General features: G+C 48.6%; 1 protein-coding gene across 2 annotated transcripts in view; it reads right to left on the bottom strand.

Moving 5' to 3' along the window:
- Positions 1–1,266: 1,266 nt before the first annotated feature.
- Positions 1,267–24,053, bottom strand: part of CRISPLD2 (cysteine rich secretory protein LCCL domain containing 2) — a 64,736-nt gene continuing 41,949 nt past the window's right edge. For both annotated transcript variants that reach the window (XM_053553644.1, XM_053553652.1), the window contains exons 12-15: positions 23,851–23,923; positions 20,989–21,064; positions 15,129–15,262; positions 1,267–3,806 (exon numbers count right to left, since the gene is read on the bottom strand). In XM_053553644.1, coding sequence (XP_053409619.1) covers positions 3,752–3,806; positions 15,129–15,262; positions 20,989–21,064; positions 23,851–23,923 — 338 coding nt within the window. In that variant the 3' untranslated portion in view covers positions 1,267–3,751. The remainder of the gene's footprint in view (positions 3,807–15,128; positions 15,263–20,988; positions 21,065–23,850; positions 23,924–24,053) is intronic.

The following is a 24,053-nucleotide window of genomic DNA, read 5'->3' as shown; positions in this document are numbered from 1 at the left end:
CTGAGGAGAGCAGCAGTCACCTTTCTGTTACCTATAGCTCAAAGCTTCCCAGCCCGGGGGGCTCTGGGCCATGATGGACAGCACTTTGAACTTCTAGCACCCAAAGCTTCCCAAGTAGTATAAACAGTCTCCCTTATCTGAGCACCCTCTTTGAGCACTTTCGCACTTCCACTGCCATGAAGTGGCCGTGATAAATTCCTGTTTTCTACATGAGAAGTCTGAGGCTCAGAGAGGCAGAGTGCCTTGCCTAAAGTCCCATGGCTGGAGGTAGAGGTGTTCAGGGACTTCCAAGTAGCCTCTTGGGAGCCTCACCCCCAAGGCTGTCCCTGTTCTCTAGTGACCAGGGGTTTTACCTGCTGTTCCTTACAGAGCTTACAACACTACTGTGATGAGTTCAAGGATAGAGTCTAAATGAGGCCTTTCCAAGATGACCCCCACATCTGTCCCCCTCCCCTGTTGGACACCATCTCTCCGAGAATCACTTGTGCAGAGCTGAACCTCGACTGCTAATTTCCTTTCCCCAGAGGCCTGCACCCTCCTGACTGTGCTGGCCACCCCTGACCCATTCTGGGACTCATGCACTCCAAGGCTCACGCACCTTGTCTGCCGAGCATACTCTGTGCTGGGTCTGTTCTCATTATCCGCCCCCCAACCTTCAGTCATCATGAACCTTGGAAAAATATTCTCTTCTAATGGTGATGAACCGTGCAATATGTGCAATCATATTTTGATTGCTTCCTTACTGTGATCACACAAAGTGAGCCCTTGTTTGAATGGAGGGCCATTAAGAAGGGAATGAAAGTTAAAGGCGTCCCGAGGGTGGCAAGAAGATGGCCACCTGCAAACATAAGGAGAGAGACCTCAGGGGAACTAATGTTGCTGGACCTTGATCTTGAACTCCCAGCCTCCAGAACTGAGAGAAATAAACTTCCTTGTTTAAGCCACACCTGGACTGTGGTGTTTGATTATGGAGACGACTAAGACCTGGACAGAATGAACTTGAGCCCATCACCAACCTGGGGTTGGTGGAGGACTTTGTGAGATGTGCGGAGTTTGGGGCCCACCCCAGACTTTCTGATGGGAACATGCATCTTGGCGAGCTCACCACACACACGGGATTTGTACACACTGACACCTCTTCCCGCTGACAGGGTGGGGGGCTCTCTACGAGCTCCAGGTTGCAATGAAGTCATACCTCAATGCCTACGTGATGCCCCAGCAGAAACGCCACACCCAGGATAACTAAGAGCCTGCGAGACAGTTTTAAGTGTTTTATTTCACACATCGTTCAGAATTGTCCATAAAAGACGTCACCGACACATTTTAGAAATCAAACCAGTTTTATTGAAATGATTGCAGCAACGTGGCCCCTATTCACACAAAGCACACAAAACATTTACGGTAAATGTCTGTACACAGGAAGGAGCAAATACATCATTTTTCATAGAAAAAAGCACACACATAAACTGCGGGCTGGGTGAGCCTACAGACAACATGAAAAGTCAGCACACACTTGGGAACACGCGAGGCAAAGCTCCCAAGGAAGCCAAAACTTTGCATTTGGGGGGCAGGAGGTCCAGTGAGGCTTGAGGGATCATCTCTTCAAACCTGGTGAGGCGCCCACCGTGCGGGCCCCTTCAGCATGTGACATTAGAGGTGGTCCCTGATTACAAGGGGTGTTTGGTATCCCTTGTTTGTATTCCTTAAAATGTGTGGTCTTATGTTCATTTTCTAAAGAAAAATGGTTCCAGTTTCAGAATGTTTACTGGGCGAAACAGACAGGCAGACCCTGCTCTGGGCCTTTCTATCCTGTTGGGAGGGCCCAGTCAAGGAGGCATCAGGGAATCTGGGAACTTTATTTTTAAATGACGGGATTGACTCACGCTGAAAGCTTTGGTTTTCTCTTTGGTGAGATGCTTCAGAAGCAAGTCCACTGGAAGTCTAAACCCCCTGAGGAGATGTGATGTACCTTGCAGTCTTGACATCCACGGTCACAAAATCCTACGTCACAACGCCTAGCACCGGGAAGTTTCCCAGATGTTTGGTGGCAACTAGACACACGATCTGATAGGCTGAATCCTCCCCCTCTGACACTTGAGGTGGAATAGTCAGTATCAGTGAGTTCCGACCAGCAGTGCGCAGCAAAGAGATCTTCCTGCTAATTTTAGCTCAGCCAAGCTAAGAGTTTAGCTGCTTCTTACTCCCTAAAGGGTTTTTTCTTTTATTTATTTTTTTAAAGCTATTTGGCTTCAGATTCTGCATTAATTAAGGAGGCAAACCGAGAAAGAAGGCACCTCTTAGGTATCCAGGTAGGGTTCCTTTTCCAGCCAACAGAATCATAATTTTTTCTTTCTGCTGCTTCTTTTGCCTAAGAAATATTTTGATGGAGAATGAATTCAAACTTGAAACCAGCATTCTCAAAAGTGATATATTGGCTAGTGTGGTGCTGGAGGGTGGTATTTTCACCTTCGGCAAAGAAACGCTATTTACAAAAGGGTATTTCATTTCACTGTGGGCTCTCTGCATCTGGGCTTATGAAGGACTTTTATAAAGTGATGGCAGCCAGAACGCACTGCACTCCCCAGAGCTGGAGGAACGTCTGGCAAGAGTTGTTCCACAAAAACAGGAAAAGAAATCCTCCCCGTGTATTACCATCTCTCACTGTTAGTAAGCTGCAGGACGGTTTCATAACCACAAACTGAGCTGCTAACCTCGGTAAGGAATGTACCAAGGAATCCATTCCTTCCACTACTAAAAAATAGGTCAGCCGACAATTGGGGAATTTGCACATTTAATTGTCATTTTTTTAAAGCAGCAGCAAAGCTGCCCTTCTTTGGCTGTTCTCTGACACCTTGATGGAGCCTTAAGAGATCAGGAGTTAAGAAAAAGTGGGCTTCAAATAGGACCACTTGCAAAGCAAAGTCCTGGGTGTGAACTAAGACACACAAATCATTCTGGAGGGTGGGAGCCACAATGGGTAGGGGGTAAAGGAAGGATCCTGATTCATTGGTCCTCAATGGGACCAAAGGTCACTGCAGAAAATAGACGGGCCACTCAGACAAAGGGAATGACAAAGACAAGATAAATCTCTGGAGTTACCACTGAACTCTAAATAAACCAGCACTGCTGTATATATGACCAGCCTGCACGTGGCCACCAAAATGGGACCCACAGCAGGACACCCAGCAAGGACATGTGTCAGGGCAGAGCTGGAGTCTTCTACACCCTCGCCCAGCCCATTTGTCTGACCAGCAAACATTAACCCCATTTTTCTCCATTGGTAGGGACGGACTGTGTTTTTTAAAATTTTTAAATAACTCCCCTATACTCTGATCCTGAAACTCCCCCTGAACTTTTCAACATACCTCTTCCCATGCACCTTAACACCTGGGGAGGGCATTGGAACCCTCTCCCACCACCTACAAAGGAGCACATGGCAATAGTCATCTTGGGCGACTGTCCCCTTCAAGAGATTGGTCAGATCCCTAAAGGAGAGTGGGCACCCAGACTGAGACCCAGGCCTCAGAAGGACTGGACATCAGCTGTCCAGCCAAGGTCCTGAAGATGCTGTTTGTCCATGGTGGGGGGATGAGACATCACTCTCACCCAAAGGCCACAAAGGGATGGATGCCGAATGTCACTCAAAGGAAGTTTCCTGACTTGCCATGTATCCCTTCCCCCCAGTGACAAAATAAAAAGCAAAACCCAGAAGCCCTCTTGAAGACACCCTTTCTCCCCTGGTGCTGCGAATTCACTGCCTGACAGCAAAGATCCGGAAGGCCTTTCCATCCCGAGGACTCCCCAAGCTGGAAAAGAAGGGAGAGTGCATGTTACCGAGAGATTGGGGGGGCTTCCCACAGGGGCTTTTGCTGGGAAGGGAGGCCTGGGGGGCCCCCTATGTCCCCTGCAGTGGAAGAGCTTGGCCCAGGGCCACTCCCCTGCAGCTGCTGGGAACAGAGCCCTCAGGAGGCAAGAAACAGCTGGCAAATCCCATTTTCTTTGCAAATGAGCCTCCGTCTGCTTCTAGGTCAGGGTTGTTAAGTTATTTTCTTTTAACTGGGGGATTTTCTGGTCCCAGTGTGTCTGAGCTGGACTCACCCTCCAAGACTTCTGCCTGTTTTTTGTTACCACCTGTCAACCCAAAGAGTAGCCACCTGGGTGACAGATTAGTAAGATAGTACTGTAAAAGCAACGGGTGGGCTCAGGTCCGCTGCCCCTCTCCAGACCTCTCCCCTTCCTCCTGAGGCCGAAGCTGTTCCTACCTTTGATCTCTACTTCCCAGAGTGGGAGATGGGGCCCAAGACATCCCCTGACATCCTGAAGGTCACACAGCTGGTAAAAACTACCCTTTCACAACAGAAGTTAAATTCTTTGACTAGCTGAAGACCTTTTTTAAAAACTGCTTTATTGAGGCATATCATCCCAAAGAAATTCACCCTTCTTAAATGAAAATTGAATGTTTTTTAGAGATTTTCTGGGGTGGTAAGATCTAGTTTTAGGTAATTTTGATCACCTCAAATAGATCCTTCCTGCCCATTTACAATTGGTTCCCCATCCCCTAGCAACTCCTGTGTCTGCTGCGGCCTGCCTGTTCTGCACATTTCGTGTAAATGGAATCCTACGACACATAGCCTTGTGTCTGGTTTCCCTCAGCATAACGTCTTCAGTGTTCACCCATGTTGCCGTCTGGATCAGAATTTCATTCCTTTTTATGGCTGAGTAATAGTCCATGGCCTGGAGGGACCACATTTTATTTCTCCATTCCTCAGTGGATGGACATCTGGAATCTTCTCACTTTTTGGATGTTGTAACTAGTGCTTGTATGAGCATTTGCACACAGGTTTTGGTGTGAATGTATGTTTGCCAGTCTTTCGGGCATGTACTTAGAAGCAGGATTGCTTGTTCTATTTTTTTTTTAATTGCCCAATGGGTTTCTAAAATGGCTGCACCATTTATCACTTCACCAGCAGTGCATGAGAGTTTACCCACATGCTCAGCACCGCTGGTCATGGCCTGTCTTGTGCCATGTGAGTGGGAATACAATGGAACCCCACTGTGATTTCCTAACGAGTCACAATACTGGGCATATTTTCATGGGCTTGTTAGCCATTTGTATATCTTCACTGGTAAAATGTCTATTCAAATAATTTTCCCAGTTCTTTTTCAGACAGAGTCTCACTATGTCACCCTGGTTAGAGTGCTGTGGCGTCACAGCTCACAGCAACCTCAAACTCTTGGGTTTAAGTGATTCTCTTGCCTCAGCCTCCCAAGTAGCTGGGACTACAGGCACCTGCCACAACGTCCAGCTATTGTTTTTGTTGCAGTTGTCATGTTTTAGCAGATCTGGGCCAGTTCCGAACCCACCAGCCCTGGTGTATGTGGCCAGTGCCCTAACAACTGAGCTATAAGCACTAAACCATTTTCCTAGTTCTTAACTGGGTCCTTTGTCTTAATACTGAAAGAGTTTATATACATGTTTATATACATACTCTCTCTGGGGAATCCTTGATCAAACATAATTTACAAAAATGCTTTCCCAGTCTGTAGCCTGTCATTTCATTTTCTTAATGGTGTCTTTTAAGGCATAAATGTTTTATAATTTGATAAAGCCTGATTTATTTTTTTTTTCATTTATAAATTGTGTTTGGGCATTAGATCTAAGAAACCATCACCTAATTCAAGGCCATGAAAACATTATACTTTTCTTCAAAGAGTTTTATAATTTTTAGCTCTTACATGTGGGGTTTTGATCTATTTTGAGTTAATTTTCATATATGGTGTCAGGGAAAGGTCTGTCATCAGTTTTGCATGTAAACATCCAGTTGTCCCAGCACCATTTGTTGAGAAAACTATTCTTTGAATGGTCTTAATCAAAAATTGATTCACCGTAAACGTGGGCATCTATTTCTGGACTTTCAATCATGTTCTCTTGATCTGTATCTCTTCCTTATACCAGTCTCCCTGCCTTAGATATAGTAAATTTATAGTAAATTTCAAAGTTGGGGAGCCTCTGCAGGTGACCTCATACTTGTTCCTGTAGTTAAAACCCCAGGGATGAGAGGGGAGCTGGGGGAGCCAGAGGAGGAGGGCTTATCCAGGAAGACTGGCTAGTCTTTCAGTCTGTTGATTGCCCCACATTATAGCTGCACCCTCAGGCTAGCTGGCCACTGGGATTGCTACTGCGTCCACACAGAGCGGAGCTGTGGCTGGCATAGCCGCTCTGCAGGTGAGCAGAGCGGGAGCTGGCTCACACCACACGTTCCTGCTGTGCTTACTCCACTTCTGAGTGTTTTTGAACAGACGCTTCTCAAGTGGTTAGATGCCTTTGCAGTGTGTTGCGCTTCCAGACTCCTGACTTGGCTGTTGGGGAACATTGCTCTTGGGAAGACGATTTCCCAAGTGTCCTACTCCACCATTCTGGACATCTTGCCTCTCCAGCGTCTCTTGCTGGCTTGGGTCTGCGCTAACGCTGGCCATGCGACCATGGACAAGTCACTAGGGCTCTTTTGACTTACAAATGCACCTGCCTTCCAGAATGCACTGTGAAAATGCCCAGTGTTGGGGGGTACCGAGGGTTGGGGAGGGACAAGCATAAATGTGGGCCTGGGAGGTGGGGAGAAAGAGCATCAGATTCAAGTTATGGAAAGCCCTTGTTTGGCTTCTGCATTTGGCCCAAGAGACCAGACCAAACCAAAATGGAGTTGCCCATCCTGGGTGCCGTGAAATCAAAGTGAACTGAGAAACCAGATGCATTTTCAAAGAAGGGGAGATTCCCAGCAACCAAGCAGAAAAGGCCGCATCACCCAGAACCAGCAGGATGAGGATATCGTCTCTGCTTTGACTCCATAAGGAAAGTAACTTGAGACCACCCCTCGAGGTCTGCTCCCTTCTGCAGCCTTTCCCTCTCAGCTATGGGCCTTTCTGTTCTGGGGATGGGCTGTTGCCTGATTCGTGAATGGTTAACAAAAGCCAGTTCAATCCTTAAAACTCAACTTGAAGTTCTGTTCTTTGACCAGGGTGACATGGCACCTTCCAGCCCCCACAGGAGGTGTCCACGAAGCGTAGGTAGGGGTGTTTGCACATCAAAATTAAAATGGGAAAGAATAGTCACAGCCGTGCTTTTCCATTTTTGAAGAGGTGATCCTTGCATATTGTTCTAAAATGTAAAGGTATAAAACACTCTCTCCGCAGACCTGGACTTTCTGTATCAAGTTCTCTCACACAGACAGACCTTACCCACGTGTAAACAATCACAAATGTCACACACATGCTGCTGGGTACACACTGCTCTGCGCTTGGCTTTTTAAGTTTAATGACATCTTTTAGAATTTGTTTTCTTTCTGGACATAAAGAATTCCTCATTCTTTTTATCCAGCTGTATAGTATTCTATTCTATTCAAGTGTCGTAATACATTTAACTGGGTCCCTGTGGGTGGATGTTCAATGTTTTCCAAGCTTTTGCAAACAATGCCGTTAACATCCATGTAACTTTCTGCACATACAGGAGGGTATCTGAAGACAAGCTCCTAGGAGTGGACTTGCTGGATCAAAGGGTACGTGCATTTGTCATGTTTTCTTATCTCATCCTTTTTTGGGGGAGGGGAGATAGAGTCTCACTCTGTCACCCTGGGTAGAATGCTGTGCCACCATAGCTCACAGCAACCTCAAACTCCTGGGTTCAAGTGATCCTCTTGCCTCAGCCTCCCAAGTGGCTGGGACTACAGGTGCCCACCACCACAACACCAGGCTAATTTTTCTATTTTTTAGTAGAGATAAGGTCTCCGGTCTCAAACTCCTGAGCTCAGTCAATCCACTTGCCTCTGCCTCCCAGAGAGCTGGGATTACAGGTGTAAACTACAGTGCCCCGTAACGCGATCCATTTAAAGTATTCAATTCAATGAGTTTTAACAAAAGTAACTGGCTACGTAACACATAATACAGCTCTGTAGCCACCACTACAATCAAAATAGCAATCAATCCCATCTGCTCCAAGGTTCCTCTTAGCTTTCTGAGACAAAGCACATTTTGGCACTATAAATAAACTTTGCCTTTTTTTTTTTTATTTTCACATACATGAACTTTTTGGTGCAGACTTGTTGGCATATGGCTTCTTTCAGCCTAAAAAGTTTTTATTAGATCCATTCATATTTAGAGTACACATGTAATTGATTTGGTATTTTCTGTCCCATGGATACTTGAGGACTCCTTCATCCATTGATGGAGGTTTGGCCTGTTTACAGTTTCAGCTACTCTAATGAAGTTGTCATGAACAACTTATCTTTTCTGTTCCGTGCATCTGTCATTATGACAGCTGCCAGGCTGCCCTCCATAAGTGCCATGCCAGTGGGTAACTCCCCTGACCACGATGACAGCCAGCCCATTTACCCTGCTCTCGCCAGCATGGCACACTACCTAGCTTCTGGTTCTTGGACAATCAAAGGTAGAGAATGGAGTCCAATTATAGTTTTAATTTGCTTGTTGCTTACCATGAATGAGATTGAGTGTACGATTAACAGCCTAGCTCTGCTTTATAAGCACAGTTTTGTTTAGGGTCCTGACAAAAGAGACCCCAGATTGGGAGGTGCTGGACTAGACAGAGGGCCCTGCCCTCCCAACTCCCTCGTAAGATCAGCTGTCCTCCAAGAATAGCCTACACAGAATTCCTGGTTGTTTTTCTGCCTCTTTCCATGGCAGCTTCATGCTTTTGGCTACCCTGGAGCTGAACTTTTGAGATGTGTATCAGATGGGAGTGCTCAGAGAGACAGAGCTGTGAAGGGAAGCCAAGAGCCAAGACAGGAACAGAACAATCGGCTGCAGGCAGCCTCAGGACCACGAGGAGGAGACAGACACTGCCCAGGGTGGGGTGGCCCTGGCAGCCCTGCCAGTTTCTAGAGAGCTCAGATTCTAGGGCTCTGCTTAGGCTCTGGGGCTACAAGATTTCCCTGGGTTCTCTGCCCAAATAAATCACCAGCGCCCCAAGGGCCCGACTGTTCCACTTGGTGGGCAAGTCACATTGGGGGCATTCCCAGGGGTTGTGTCCCTCCAACTTAGTGTGGGGCTGGACATTCTACAGAAGGGGCAGTGTCCTCTCATAGTCACAGTGTCCCAAACATCCGAGGGTCGGAGGGCCATTCAGGCTACCATCCCTTTGTGGTTGTATCTTGTGCACAGATACAAGCTAATCTAAAAGAGAGCATAAATTTCTGGGTAATTTGCATAAAAACTATTGGACCATACTTATAAAGCATGTTGAACAGCTTTCCTAAAGGATGCGAAACATTTCTGATAAAGGGTATTAAAATTGCCTCAACCAACTGGCTTATTGTACCCTCAATGAATCCCCAACAATAAAAAGAAAAAAAAAATAAAAATAAAATTGCCTCAACCAGGCGGCGCCTGTAGCTCAGTGGGTAGGGCGCCGGCCACATACACCATGGCTGGCAGGTTCGAACCCGGCTCAGGCCTGCTAAAACAACAACGACAACTGCAACAACAACAAAAAATAGCCAGGTGTTCTGGCGGGTGCCTGTGGTCCCCGCTACTTGGGAGGCTGAGGCAGGAGAATCTCTTAAGTCCAAGAGTTTGAAGTTGCTATGAGCCGTGATGCCACGGCACTCTCCCCAGGGTGACAGCTTGAGACCACTTCTGAACAAACTGCTGCCATCCAGCCAGTGGTATTGGGCACCTGCTATGCTCAGTGTTTGGGACACAGGTTAACAAGCCTGAGGGGGGTCTTGCCTTCACAGAGCCTGCAGTCTGGGGTGGGGAGAGAAACAGCTAAATAGGCTCAAGAAATAGTTTCAGAAGGTGCTGGAGGGAAATGATATTGAGGGAGGGGTGGGAGATGCTTTTGGGGGGGTGACAAGGGGGACCCAGCTGCAGGAACACACAGGAGCTGGGAGAGTCTGGGAGCAAATGGCAATAGGTGCAGAGGGTGGGCACGGTCCAGGTCCCCTGGAGGAGCAGAGAGAAGGCTGGGGTGGGGGTGGGGGGAGAAGTGCAGTGAGGGGGGGAGGAAAGGGGGGAGCAGATGGGGAGGAAGAAGAAGAGAAGATGGGAAGGGAGGATGAGGAGGGGGAGGATGAGGAAGGGGCAGGTGAGCAGGAGGCAGAAGAGGGCACCTGGAGAGAGTAGAGGGCAAGGGCCAGAAGAGGTGTGACCTCAAGTGCTAAGGGGGCCAGTTTTATTCTTAGCACAATGGAGAGCCACTGGGGGAGGGGCTCTAAACAGGAGGGCTCTGTGTGGGACGTCAAGACAGCACCCTGGCCGGTCTACCAAAAGGAAGTTACCTAAAGAAGTTGTCAAAAGTACACGGGCGTTTGCAAAGATGTTCTTTGTGTTATTACAATAAAAGAGAAAGGAAACAGTCCAGATGACAATCAATGGTAATCAATCACCGATGGTCTGTCCATGCCCTGGGCACTGTGCAGCCACCAGAACGGTGGTGTGGCTGTGTGAGCGGGACGTGGGGAGAGATCATGACCTGCTTAACAATGCTAACATCATAGGGTGGTGCCTGTGGCTCAGTGGTTGTGTGCCGGCCCCATATACTGAGGGTGGCAGGTTCAAACCTGGCCCTGGCCAGCTAAAACACAATGACAGCTGCAACAAACAAAACAAAAAAACAATGCTAATAGCATGACCCCAGCCCTTTTTATAAAGTGTGTTTGTGTGTAAACAGAGAAAGAGCCTGAAAGGAAATAATATATCGGAATGTCTGTAGTTATTTCTGGGTATGGTGTATTGTGTGCTATTAATTTATTATAATTATTATTTTCCTTATCTTGGAAGTTTCTCGTTTTTTTTCAAGAATGGGCTTTTAGGCCAGGCGCAGTGGCTCTTGCCTGTAATCCTAGTACTCTGGGAGGCTGAGGCAGGAGGATCCCTTGAGCTCAGGAGTTCAAGACCAGCCTGAACAAGAGTGAGACCCTGTCTCTACTAAAAAATAGAAAACTTAGCCAAGCATGGTGGTGGGCTCCTGTAGTCACAGCTACTCGGGAGGCTGAGGCCGGAGGATCGCTTGTGCCCAGGAGTTTGAAGTTGCTGTGAGCCAGGTTGACACCACAGCACTCTAGCTTGGGCAACAGAGTGAAATTGTCTCAGAAAAGAAAAAACTGGTCCTACTCTATGAAAAAACTCTGAACTGATATTCATCCAGATGGCCGGTTTTTCCCTGAGAACATTCAGACAATCCCCCATTCCAACATCAAACACTCTTCCTCACAATCCTTTCCTTTGCCACGTTGGTGTGTGGAGCAGAGGGATGAGGCATGGCCTCCTTTCAAAACCCTCAGGAAACCCTCTCCATTGCTAAACCAAAGCCACTCTGTTGCTCAAGCTGGGGTGTGGTGGTGTCAGCCCAGCTCTGGCCCGTGCACTGAGAATCTTGTTCAGGAGAATTTGCTTATTCGTGTGTTTGAATGAAGAATCCCCTAAATTTAAAGTGAGTTTTCCATGAACTGCTCACAGTATGTCCAGCATCCATGTCTCCCTTGGGACTGTCTGTGACCCCTCTAGGGTCCCAGCAGCGCTCACAAAAAAGCCACCTTCAGTTCCAGGCCTGAGCTTTTCCCAGAGAGGGCCACTGAAGACCCATCTTTTTTGTTTTTTGGGGTTTTTTTGTGGTTTTTGGCCGGGGCTGGGTTTGAACCCGCCACCTCCGGCATATGGAACCGGCACCCTACTCCTTGAGCCATAGGCGCCGCCCTGAAGACCCATCTTAACACCGGAGGACAGGGCCTGGCCCCACCCTAAGGGCCTCTGCAGACTTCTCTGTGGCAGCCACACCACCAAAGAGGCCCCTCTGGAAAGCAAGACTTGCCCTGCTCACTGCTCAGCTCCCTGCCCATCTGTCCTGAGCAGCAGCACCCTAGTGAGTCCCCACACTAGCTAGCAAGCCCCATGAGAGCAGAGACCTGGCAGGTGTGTTCCCCGCGTGTCCTGTGTGCCTGGGGCATCGTGAGTGCTCCCTGAGGGTAGGATGCCTGCGTTGGAGGATGAAGGACAAAAGAGAACTCCCTATGAGATGCCTTCTCCCTGGTCCCCAGAGAGATCCTGTTGCCTGTTTCTTATGACCCAGCCCTGGGACCCTGTGTGAAAAGAACCACAGCGTCTGGAGTCTGAAACAGATCTGAGGGGTCAGGTCAAAGCAACAAGGACCACGGCCTGTTCCTGCATGCTCACTGTAAGCCATCAGCAAGGGCTTTGTCAGACCCCTTCATGTGAGTCTCGCAGCAGCCCATTCAGCAGAGGAGGGACCGAGGCTGGGGAGGCTGCCTGCCCGGTGAGGGGGCACCTTCACCTCATTCTTACAAAGCAGCTGCCACGCTCAGGAGGGCATCTGAGACCCCTGAGGGTGCGTCAGACACAGACTGTCCAGCCGCTCCCACAGTATCTGCCGCAGCAGGTTAGGGAACCCCATTGGATACCCACTGCCCTACTCCCACCGTTTCCCTGTTTATAGGTGGGGAAACTGAGGCACAGGAAAGTCGATTAACTTGCTAAAGCATCATCAGAGATTCCAGCCCACAGGACTCAGGAGGAGAGAGCTGGAGAAGGAGGGGAGGCAGAGCCTTGATTCTGGGAACACTGTGGAAAATCACCGAAATCTTTCTACAGTGCAGAGACGCCGGAGCGTTTTGTGCCTGGGAAGGGTGCCTGGAAGATGCTAACAGGGACAGTGGCGGCTTGGGTGGGCCTCACAGGAAGAGAAAAAGAATGACAGCTTCCCCCACCCCCTGCCATAGCACGAAGGAAGCTGCCTTGGGGACCTTTTCTGGATCCCCTGCCCTCTCCAGGCACAATGCAGCCCTTGTTCCCAGCCCCAGAGCTGCCCTGATGCTCCCCGCTCAGCTCAGTAGGCAGAGAGAACAAAGCCTGGCCCACCAGGCTTCTCAGGAAGGCTGTTTACTCTTAAAGGGGCACGAAGGGTTCAGTAAATTGGTGTCCTGGGATTTCTTTCCAGCCTGGCCAGGAAATTCCTCCTAATCAGCTGCTTCATTCCCTCCCATTAAATCAATGGAATTTCCCTTCATTAAGCTTTGCCCAAACAAAGGCTGAGAATGCTGGACGGGAAACACAGAGGCTATTCGCTCTGGCACCAGGGCTCAGGGACGAGACCAGCAAGGTCTGAGCATCAGTGACAACGCTGTAGCGACTTCACACCTATATGGCCTTGTCACCCCAAAGTGCCAGGGAGCCTGGGAGGTGGGAGCAGGTGCCATGCACCAGGAAGCCAGGAAAGTTTAAGCTGCAAGGGGCTGTGGGTATATCACACTCTTGATTTTTATATTCTTTTTCTATTTTCTTTTTTCTTTTTGAGACGTCTTATTCTGTCACCTAAGCTAGCATACACTGGTGTCACCATAACTCACTACAACCTCAAACTTCTGAGCTCAGGCAATCCTCCTGCCTCAGCCTCCCCAGTAGCTGGGACTACAGGCGCCTGCCACCATATCTGGCTAAGTTTTGTATTTTTGGTAGAGATGGGGTCTCACTCTGGCTCAGGTTGATCTTGAACTCAAGAGCTCGAAGGATCCTACCACCTTTGTCTCCCAAATTATTAGGATTACAGGCATGAATGACTGTGCCTGGCCTTATATTCCTTTTCTACAGAAGGCCCATGAGATAGAAAACCTTCAGTGCTCCCCTCTTATGGGTTGAACTACGTCCTCTCAAAATTCCTGTGATGAAGTCCTAATCCCCAGGACCTCGGAATGTGACTGTATTTGGAGACAGGGCTTTTAAGGAGGCAGCTAAGAGAAATGAGCATGGGCCCTAATCTAATATGACTAGTGTCCCGGTAAGAGATTAGGACACAGACGTGTACCTGTCCTTTGTACAGAAGCAAGACCACATGAAGACATGAGGGGAAGACGGCCATTTGCATGCCAAGGAAAAAGTCTCCAAAGAAACCAACCCCACTGACACCCCAACCCCGGACTTCTGGCCTCCAGGACCAAGAGAAAATAAATTTCTGTCATTTAAGCCACCCAGTCTGTAGGACTTTGTTATGGCAGCCTGAACTTACTAATCATTCCCATTTTACAGATAAAGGAACTGAGTCTCAGAAAGGGCCAGGGTCTTCTTTGAAGCCATAAAGCTCTCAGCACAAAACCTCAGGACTGGGACCTGGGTCTCTGGACTCCGAGGCCCAGGACTTGTTCCCAAGGAAAAGAATGACGCGTGTAAGAATAAGTGGTGTGCTCCAAAAGATGCACCGACAGCCTGAACCAGGGCTGGCTGTTTCTGAAGAACATTCTGGAAAGGCATATTTTAGAAGTTTGCACCGGCTTTGACACAGAAATGTCACTTCTGGGAGTTTTGGGAAGCAGTCAGTGTGCGCAGACGTCCTGCACAAAGGACGCCCATCACCGTGAGGGTGGAAGGGGACCCACGCCCCCTCTCTGAAGCAGGGACCGCCCCTTGATGCCATCTGAGCAGTCAGTACCAATGACACTGATGATACATTGTAGCAGATTTTGGAAGCAACCTCAGTGATCTCTTGAGAGAAAATACAGAGTAACCGGCATACCCTGTTTACCAGGTGCTGATTACTGCCAGGCCCTAGAGAGGCACCATGTCAATGAATCATCCTCCCAACAACGCTGTGAGGTAGGGTCTATGATTCCCATTTCACAGATGAGGAAGACTGAGGCTCAAAGAAGTCAGGTGGCTCACTCGAGGTAACAAAGATCATCAGAATCGGTGCCCAGGTCTGCTGCACTCCAGACTTCCTACTCTTATTTAACTCTATGGAACTATGTTATCATGCAGCTTCATAGAACTATTATGTAGCTATGGCTCGCTCCCATTTGTGGTGTGGGAGGAAAAGTACACACACACAGGACAAGGAGCCAAGGCCACCCACCAGATAACAGCAGTCCTCCCAGGTGAGGGTTACGATGAACAGTTGCTTTTCTTTGGGCTTATCTGATGCTTCTGCAGATTCTAAATTGTCTATACAAGCAGGCATTGGTAGTAGAAAACAAAAAAACTTCTTATTTTGGAAAACAAAAGAGAAGAGAGAAGAAGCCAGGCTTGGCCTGGGTGTCCTGGAAAGAACAGGTACAAGTTTCCCCCAAGTTTTATGCCCTCTCCCCAGCCCCACACCTGCACCACTGCCCTACCTTTCAGACTGGACCCCGTTCCTTAGTGAGCCCACGTAGGTCTTCTTCTTATCAACAGGCATCACGTCCACGTAGCCCCCGCTCTCGTCACTGAGGACGCCGGCGTGCACAGCCGTCTTACAGATGCTTGAGGTCTGAAAGCACAGGGAGGTCTGTGGTCAGTGTTGGGGACTCCGGGTCCTGGTTCCAGCTGCCTGAGGCTCACCATCTCTTGGCTATCTGGTTGATGGTATGTTGGCCACATCGACCCTTTAGAAATAATCATGGCAACCTCAGTTCCTTAGTGGTCTCTCTGGAGAGCATCATCCGTGTACTCATTTGCTCAACAACTCTTTCCTGAGCACCTACTGTGTGCCAGGCACTGGGGACTTTCAGCAGGAAGCCCACAAAGACACCTTCCCAGAGCAGAGGAAGGGAGACAAGTGAGCAGACAGGAAGGGGACAAACCAGGTCCCAAGATCCAATGTCTGGGCAGAGGGGCCACTTTGGAACTTAGGTCACTTAGGTCTGATGACTTTGAATTACACAGTAGACTCCTAGGAGGGCGGCATTCCTGACACGTGGCCCCAGCTGCGCCTTCTACCTCAGAAACTTGCAGATAGAGAAAGATGAAAAGCCAGAGCCACCATCCAGAAGATGGGCCCCGGCGCTGCATGTCTCCCCTCCGTGGCCATGTGTGTGGAGGGTATAGAGATGGACGGGCGAGCAAGCTCTATGTCATCCCTGCATGTGCAGCGTGGAGGACAGAGGCCACCACTGCTGTGTCCAAGGTAGGAAATGTGACACCAGGGCAGTGGGTCCCTCTTCAGTAGGTGGGCTGGGGCTTCGCCATCTCCCTAACTCACCCCCTACATGGTGCCTGACACCCGAGGATCATCCCAGCCTCTGGCTCCTGAGCAGGTGCCCGCGTCCCGAAGAGAGTGAGACAGAAAGGAGAAGACGGCCCTGCCCAATACTACATACAAAGACGTCAATGTCACAGAGACAGAAAGTGCAAGGGGGTGGCCAGGGCGGCGGGGAGGAGGAGGGAAGCTGTTGCTGGGTAGCTCCAGAGTTTCAGATTTGCAAGATGAAAAAGTTCTGGGGATCTAATTCACCACGGTGTGAAAAACGCTAAATGCTACCAAACTGTCCGCTTAGAAATGTTTCAGACAGTGAGTTCTGTTGTGATTTTTAAAGAGAGACAGGGATTGAGAGGGGAGTCGTGTTCAAGCCCAGGGAGAAAGTTTTGCGGAGGAAATCAGCACATCCTTGAGCAAGGTCAGCCCTGCTGCCCTGGCACAGCCTTGAGTCCCTTATCCACTGTGGTTTCCAGTACCCTTGGCCCATCTGGGGGTCTCTGAAGCATTTCTAAGGTCAAAGGGAGCTGGTGTCTCAGGATTCACAGTGAGAGGACAGTTTGTCTCAAATGAATGGCCCCCAGACTCGGACAAGAAACCCCTCTGACGGGGCCAGGTGTGAGTGGGGGACAGGAGGTGGGCACTCTGAAAACACAGGCAACTGAGACTTCTCGGAACCTGCAGGCTGCTCAGAAAATGGCAACGTTTCTGCTTCAGGGATCTGCCCTTCAAGACTGTCACCCCAGCCTTCAAAATCCAAGTCCTTCCTGGGAGAAGTCACTGGTTTTGCACGGTAAGAACCACCACCCTGCGTTTCCCCCCTGTTGGCCACACACATGTTTCATGCCTACTTGAAAGCTGGGTTTCCTGCTCTCCCTGCCTGACTGACTGAGGAACTGAAGGCTGGTTTTGTTTTATGTGTTAGACTCTGCACTAACACACCTTGTCGTCTTTAATAAACAGATGAGACCAGAGTTTTTTATCCCACAGCGGGCTCCGTGGTGTCTGCGAGGCCCTGAGGTTGCTGGCAGACCTCCCTGAGCCTGGAGGGGCAGGTTTTGGTGCCGAGCAGGGAAACCCCCTAGTCCTGGGTAACTGGGACAGCTGGTCACCCTCCCTGCATATTCCCCTTGGAGGCAAGATCCACAGCTTCCCAATTCTCAAGGGGATTTATACCCGCAAAAGATTAAGAAGCAGTAGATTTGCATCCTTCTCAAAGAGAAGCAGGGAGATTTGTGACATGAAACAATCACCTTGGAGTCCCTCTGGAACGGCAGTCAGCAGGAGTGAGACTTGTAAGTGAGCACAGTTGCAATTACTAGTGTAAGATCGGGCAGGCATTTAAATGCCTTTAAAAAGTTAAAGGCATTTGCTGGGTCTCTCCGAGCACTGCCCACTCTGCCCACAGTCGTACAAAAGGGAGGCCCCTGGACAGCTGCCTCCCAGGGGCGCACCAGAAGGGACAATTCCCTTGGTGTCACAGACTCGGCCTCTGCTAGCCTTGGCCAGGGAAGAACGTCCACTCAGTTAAAGGCAGCCAAGAGGCTTTGGTTACAGCCTCAGTGACCGTGCTTTGCGTTCCCATCCCTGGAGGAATTCTGGACAGCAGTGACAGGAGTTGTCTGTGATAACATCGAGCTCACGCCCACGGCCCAGTCACGGCCCATTATCCACGTCCGCATCTCTGACCACAGATTTCGGCAAACGTGTCTCTTCCTCTCTCTCCCTTCCTTCCTCCCACGCCTCTCCTCTCACCCAGCTTCTGTAAAAGGTACAAAGTGTCCTCTTTCTGTTCCCAGGGCCTGATGCAACATGAATACCTGAATATTTATTAATAACCAATAACCCACATTTGACATTTGTCAGTTGTGTGACCTGGGGTGACTGAGCTTAACCCCAGAACCCCTCTTTTCTCAATATGAATTTCAGAGCATCACAGGTAACATCTTTGACTTTTGCCAAGGGAGGCCCTGTTGTGTTTCACATGCATGGACATAGTAATCCCAATAGCCATCTGAGGTAGGAATTATTACTATTCCCCCCTCAATAGACTGGCAGATGGAGGATCTGGAAGGCTGAATGCCTCATCTAAGGTCAGCTAGTAAGCAGTGGAGCCAGGACTGACATCCAGAGCAATCAGATGCTGTCCTATATGGGGTAATAGGAACGAGCAGTTAAAGGGCTAGTGTAAAGATAACCTAAGATTGGGCACCGCCTGTGGCTCAGTGAGTAGGGTGCCGGCCCCATATACCGAGGGTGGCAGGTTCAAACCTGTCCTCAGCCAAACTGCAACAACAACAACAAAAAGATCAAAGGCCAGGTGAGGTGGCTCACACCTGTAATCCTAGCACTCTGGGAGGCCAAGCCAGGTGGAACACGTGACCTCAGGAGTTTGAGATCAGCCTGAGCAAGAGCAAGACTCCATCTCTACTAAAAATAGAAAAACTAGCCAGGTGTTACGGCTGGCACCTGTAGTCCCAGTTACTCAGGAGGCCAAGGCAAGATGATCTATTGAGCCCAAGAGTTTGAGGTTACCGTGAGCTATGATGCTATGGCACTCTACCCTCTACCCAGGGTGACAGAGGGAGGCTGTACCCCGCCCCCCCCAAAAAAAGATTAATGTAGGCTTTATGCAGGCTGGCGCTCAGCCGATGCTATTAAGATAAATACCACTGCCATAATTGTCACTGTCACCACCACCATTACTGAAAATTCTTAAGGATTGTCCTTGCTAAGCCAGTGGTCCTCAACGTGCAGTCCCAGACCAGCACCAATATCACCTGGGAATTTGTTAGAAATGCAAATTCTCAGGCTCCATGCCAGACCCACTGAAGAGTCTGCAGAAATCTCTTTGCACCAGTCCTGGGGGGATTCTGAGAACTCATCCAGGTACTAAGCAAGACAGGGAGAACAGATGAGAACTCTGAGGTTTGAGAGAGGCGAGTGGCCTGCCCAGCCTCTCCCCTGGCTGGGGCTTTGTTCTCCTGGAGCCACACCCTGGTGCTTCCCTGCAGCTTACCACAAAGCGAGGGGTCTGCCAAAAAATGAACTCCTGGTGAACAGACAAGAACTGTGGGCAGGATCAGGCCCTTCAAAGGTCCGAAGACAGCTCTCCCAAAATAAATCTGTTAGCTAAACAGACATTTTCCAAAAGGCATCATCATTTCCCAGAACACAGAGTGACCTAGAAACTGGGACCAGAAAATAACCTCTGAAATGCAGGCAGCTCTCTTCCTTCCCTCTTCCTCCTCATTCTCTTCCTTCCTTCCTTCTTTTTGTCTTTCCTTTTTTTAAATGAGCTGTTTAATCATTGACTACTGTAGTATCTTCATTTATTTATTCCTTTAACAGACATTGATGGAGCCATTATCATATGCTAAACCCTGTCTTGAGCACTGTGATTCCAAAAGCTCAAAACCCCAGTGAACTCATTAAATCAAAACTGCATATGGGTTCTTACCACATATCTGTTCATATCAGTACAATTATCAGTGCAGGTAACGTCAAGGCAGAATAGAGTAGAGCAGCGGTTCTCAACCTGTGGGTCGTGACCCACAGGAACTGTATTAAAGGGTCGTGGCATGAAGAAGATTGAGAACCACTGGGGTAGAGAAAGAATAGAGTCCAAAGCCAGACACCTGTGCCATAAGCTAGCTGTGTGAATGAGGGCAGGTAATTCTGAGCCTTGCCTTTCACCTATGTAAAATGGAGATGAGGATACTTAGAGGTGGTATTTTTAAAGAACCTAAAACATAATAGGTGTGTTAATAGAGGATAGCTTTCTATTATTACTAAATATTTATCAAATTCTTCCATGTCTTTTTTTTTTTTTTTGGCTTTATAGGTTTAACTGCCATGTTGTTTGGTGCATACAGATTTGATTTTTATACCTTCCTCATAAATTGTACCTCTTATGCCATTACATAATGAATGGCTCTGTGCCATTCAATATGTTTAACTTTAAATTCTACTTTATCAAATAGTAATATTGCCACTCCCACTTTGTTCATATTTAGCTGGAATAGCTTTGCCCATCCCTTTTTTAAAAAATCGTTTTAAAATCTAAATCTTTTTGATAGCTGAATTTGGTATAAAAATTGATATCTATTGTTTTATTCCATCATAAAAATTCCAACTGAACTCAATTTTAGCTGAGTAGTTTTCAAGAAGAAAAAAAAAAAAAAATTTATTTAAAAAGAAAAAAGATGGAAAAAGGCTTAGTCATGAAGGCTGCTTTGACTTTACAAAATTAAGTGACCTCACATTTACAGGAATCTGGAACAAATGGAGGTAGATGGGGGGTGGGCATAAAATGAAAACGAGAAGAGGGTGAGTAAAATGTCAGCAGGAGATGAAGGATGCTGATCTAATCCTAAGATTTTAGATCAAGAAGATTCCCTAAACTAAGTAATTCTAGCTCTTGGCCATTCTACAGAGAGGGAAACCGCAGGGTAAGATCTCACAGCCTATTGGCAACAGAACTGGGACCACACTCACGTCTTCTGGGTCACCACATCCGTAAACCCTGGACACAGACTATGTTCTGGAGGATTCACTTAAGAAAAACCAGGCTAAAGACAGAAGGGGAAAATGGAAGAAGGGATTCTAGTATAAAAAGAGTGGCGATTAACAAGCAGTAAATTAGGGGCAGTTTGTAGTTCCTTCTGCTTTTATCCACATGTGTGCATGGCCCAAAAGAAATGCATCAAGTGGGGTGGACTGGGTCCTATGAAAGCATCACAAGAGCTGCAAAGAGCATTAAATACCTGGGAGAATAAAGTATGGGGAACATGAAAGCCCTCAAACCACGACAAACGATTGTGAGATGAGGCAGCCCTGTGTCTGCATTCTTAGGACAGGTAGGTAGAAGCACTCCTGCCTCTGTAAGTGGGGGAGCCTGGCAACGGTTGTGGAAATGAGTGGCCTGAATTTGTGTAGAGGCACTGGAATAAAATCTCAAGGCCTCAGAACTTGGTTTCTGAGGTCTTAACAGGCTGAGAGGTGGTCAGCAGCATACTCACGTCTGCGTAGATGTTGGTTCCGAACACAGGAGCCCAGTAGGAAGGCTCATCTTTACAGTAGGCTGGACAGTGAACTCTGGAAAACAAGAGGCACATATGTAAAAGATGTGATGAGAGGAAGACACAATTTCTGGCACTGACTCTCTTTATTTGAATTTCAGAGGGAAGGAAACTACCCTCTTTAAGAAAATCAGCACCTGTCTCACCCTAGCCATGGAAAAGGTATTTTGTTTTTCTTTTTTTTTTTTTTCTTAAACAGAGGCTTTGGGAAATAATAAAAAAAAAACATTAAAAAGAGACATGCACAAACAAAAAGGTAAAAAGAACTGAAAATCTAACAGACATGAGTGTGGAATTGTGAGATTGTGATTCCTGCTCTTGGGAGTTGGCCAGTTCATGTCATGGGCACATTATAGAGATTTTGATCAATAGGCTTCTTTTTTAGGCCACTCCCCTGTGTGGGAGAGGAAAGGGTGGAGAGCCCTCACCTCAGTGAGTCACAGAATATTCCCAGGAGGGGGCCCTGATAACCCCAGGCAGGAAGGGTTAGATCACCTGTCTCAGTCACCACAGCCCCACCGATGGCCCAAGGGATGGGGAGGTATCCTCAAGCTGGAAATGGGTGGACCCTAGGTGGTTTGAGAGATCCAAACCAGGAAAGAGCATGAGCGTTACTTAAGAATAGGTCTTTTGTGTTTATCTGGAACAGTCCATGTGGGCTGGAGCCCAGGGACCAAGAAACCAAAATGGCAGCCAGAAGCCCTCTGGGATCTGGCCAGAGGGTACAGAAGTTGAAACAGTTCTTGGGGGTGGAGAGAAAGGGTGTGTACGTGTAGATTTTAAAAACCAAAAAGTTCTCAGCTAGCCCAAGGGGTAAAATAAAATAAAAAAGGAAAGAGAAAAGAAAGAAAAGAATTGGGGAATCTAAGAACACTCTTCCTTCCTTCTCTTGGAATGGCAGGTCAGAAAGTGAATGTTTTAGATGCTGGACTGTGTCAAGTTTTTCTTCTTGTTTGTATTTTCTGAAATTACTTCTCTCTGCTTCTCTTTAATATTTGGGGTACTAAAAGGCCGTTATCCCCACTGGGGGGGGGTCAAAGAAAAGCCCCAGAGGGGACTCCCCCCCCACTCTTCTTCCCAGGCAGGGACTCTCCCAGGGCTTTTTCCTGCTTAGCCCTGAGGTCCCCACCTGTTGTCCTTGGAGAATCCGCTGAGTCACCACCCACCCTGAGTCTTTATCTTCAGAGCCTGTCCACTCAGGGTACGGGGCTTCCCACCATATTTCTAGCTTCACAGCGGAGCTAAGTCAGAAAGCTTGCTCTGTGTGAAGGGTAGCTGTGTTTCTTGATTTATCTTCGGAAGGGCAGGAATCACTACACACAAGTGAGTGTGGCCCAGAGACGTGAGCTGTCCCCACCTAAGGAGGCTCCTCTGCACCTCCGCGAAGCTCTCCCAGGCACTGTAGAGATGAACGTTACCTTTACTTTAAGCCATGAGGCGTCACCCTCAAGAACCAGTTCACAGAGGTGTGGACAGATGCCCGCAGAATCTATTCCCTGGACAGACTAGTACGCCCAGAGGATGGGACCCAGAGTGGAGATGGGACAGAGCAAACTTCCAATGCGCTCAGCAGGACAGATGCGTCTCGAAAGCACAATACACAGCAAAAGAAGCCAGATGCAAAAATCCACAGCGACAGCTCCGTAGCTTTGTTGAAAAGGCAAAATTATGGGGACAGGAAGGAGTTCCGCAGTGGCAGGGGTTTGAGGGAGGGGGGGCTAACAGCCAAGGTGCTCTCTGGGGCGAGTGTGACGTCCTACATCTTGATGTGATGGTCGTGGCCCCATGTAGCGTTTGCCCAAATACCTCCAATTGTGTTCTCAACAATGGACAAGATTTTATTGTGTCCGTCAATGAAGCTGGGTTTTTATTTATTTATTTATTTTTAATTTTAAAATAAGTACCCATCCCTCGACAGAGTTTCACTTTGTTACCCTTGGTAGAGTGTTGTGGTGTCATAGCTCACAGCAACCTCAAACTCCTGAGCTGAAGCGATTCTCTTGCCTCAGCTGCCCAAGTAGCTGGGACTACAGGTGCCTGCCACCACACCTGGCTATTCTTAGAGACGAGATCTCGCTCTGGCTCAGGCTGGTCTCGAACTTGTGAGCTCAGGCAATCCACCTGCCTCAGCCTTCCAGAGTGCTAAGATTACAGGCATGGGCCACCGCCACCTAGCCTGAAGATGGCTTTTTAAAAGCTACTTCTTACATGATTCACAGGAAGTCTTATAGATCAAGCACAAGAAATGACAAGCTAATCTAGCAGGCATATGTGACATCTCAGCTTCTGGGGTAGAGCTGATCTGATGGAATGACAGGTCTCCAGGACTGTCCCAGGCAGGGTGGGGCGAGCTTAGAGGCCAGCATGGCTGTGCTGAAGTTGATACAAGTACACTCTCCAGTGGGGAAAAAAGCACAGCCAAGTGGGCCATCATCCCTTCTCAGTAACAGCTGCTGGAGCAGGGTCCTGGGACCACGCCACACACTGCAGTCATCTGGTGAGGCCTCTGGGCAGGACCCTGGGAATTGTTGATGCCTTCACCCAGAGCTCCCAGCACATAGCCTAGACTGAGACCCAGTGTCCGAGGGTCCAGCGGTCCTTGACTGTGAGCACAAGGATTGATTTCCTCGTGCAGCCTAGCGTGGCGCCAGCATCACTCAGCCCCAGTATAGCCAAAACCAGATGCCAGTGACATCCTGTGAGAAGGCGATGTCCCTGCCCCTGAGAGCACAGACCTTGCTTCCCCCGAGCCTGCCCCTCCTCTTGGCAACTGCTTCCTGCAGTCCCCTCCTCAAGCCTTACCTTGGGCAGTGAGTTGCTGGCTTTTTAAACGGGCAGAGCTGAGCAACAGTGGTGTAGCAGTCCAACTCCTGCACTGTGAATGGGAACACAGAGGGAGGGGGTGAGGTCCCTGGTGAGCCTGGACCTCAGGCTACAGGCCTGTGAAATGGGCCATGCAACCATCCAACAAAGGGGGCGAGTCAGTATATCACTGGGGTCATGGA

This window comes from Nycticebus coucang, chromosome 2 (genome assembly GCF_027406575.1).
Source record: "Nycticebus coucang isolate mNycCou1 chromosome 2, mNycCou1.pri, whole genome shotgun sequence".
Taxonomy (NCBI): domain Eukaryota; kingdom Metazoa; phylum Chordata; class Mammalia; order Primates; family Lorisidae; genus Nycticebus; species Nycticebus coucang.
The sequence above is the reverse complement of the archived record's forward strand: the minus strand, read 5'-3'. Positions and strand labels throughout refer to the sequence as shown.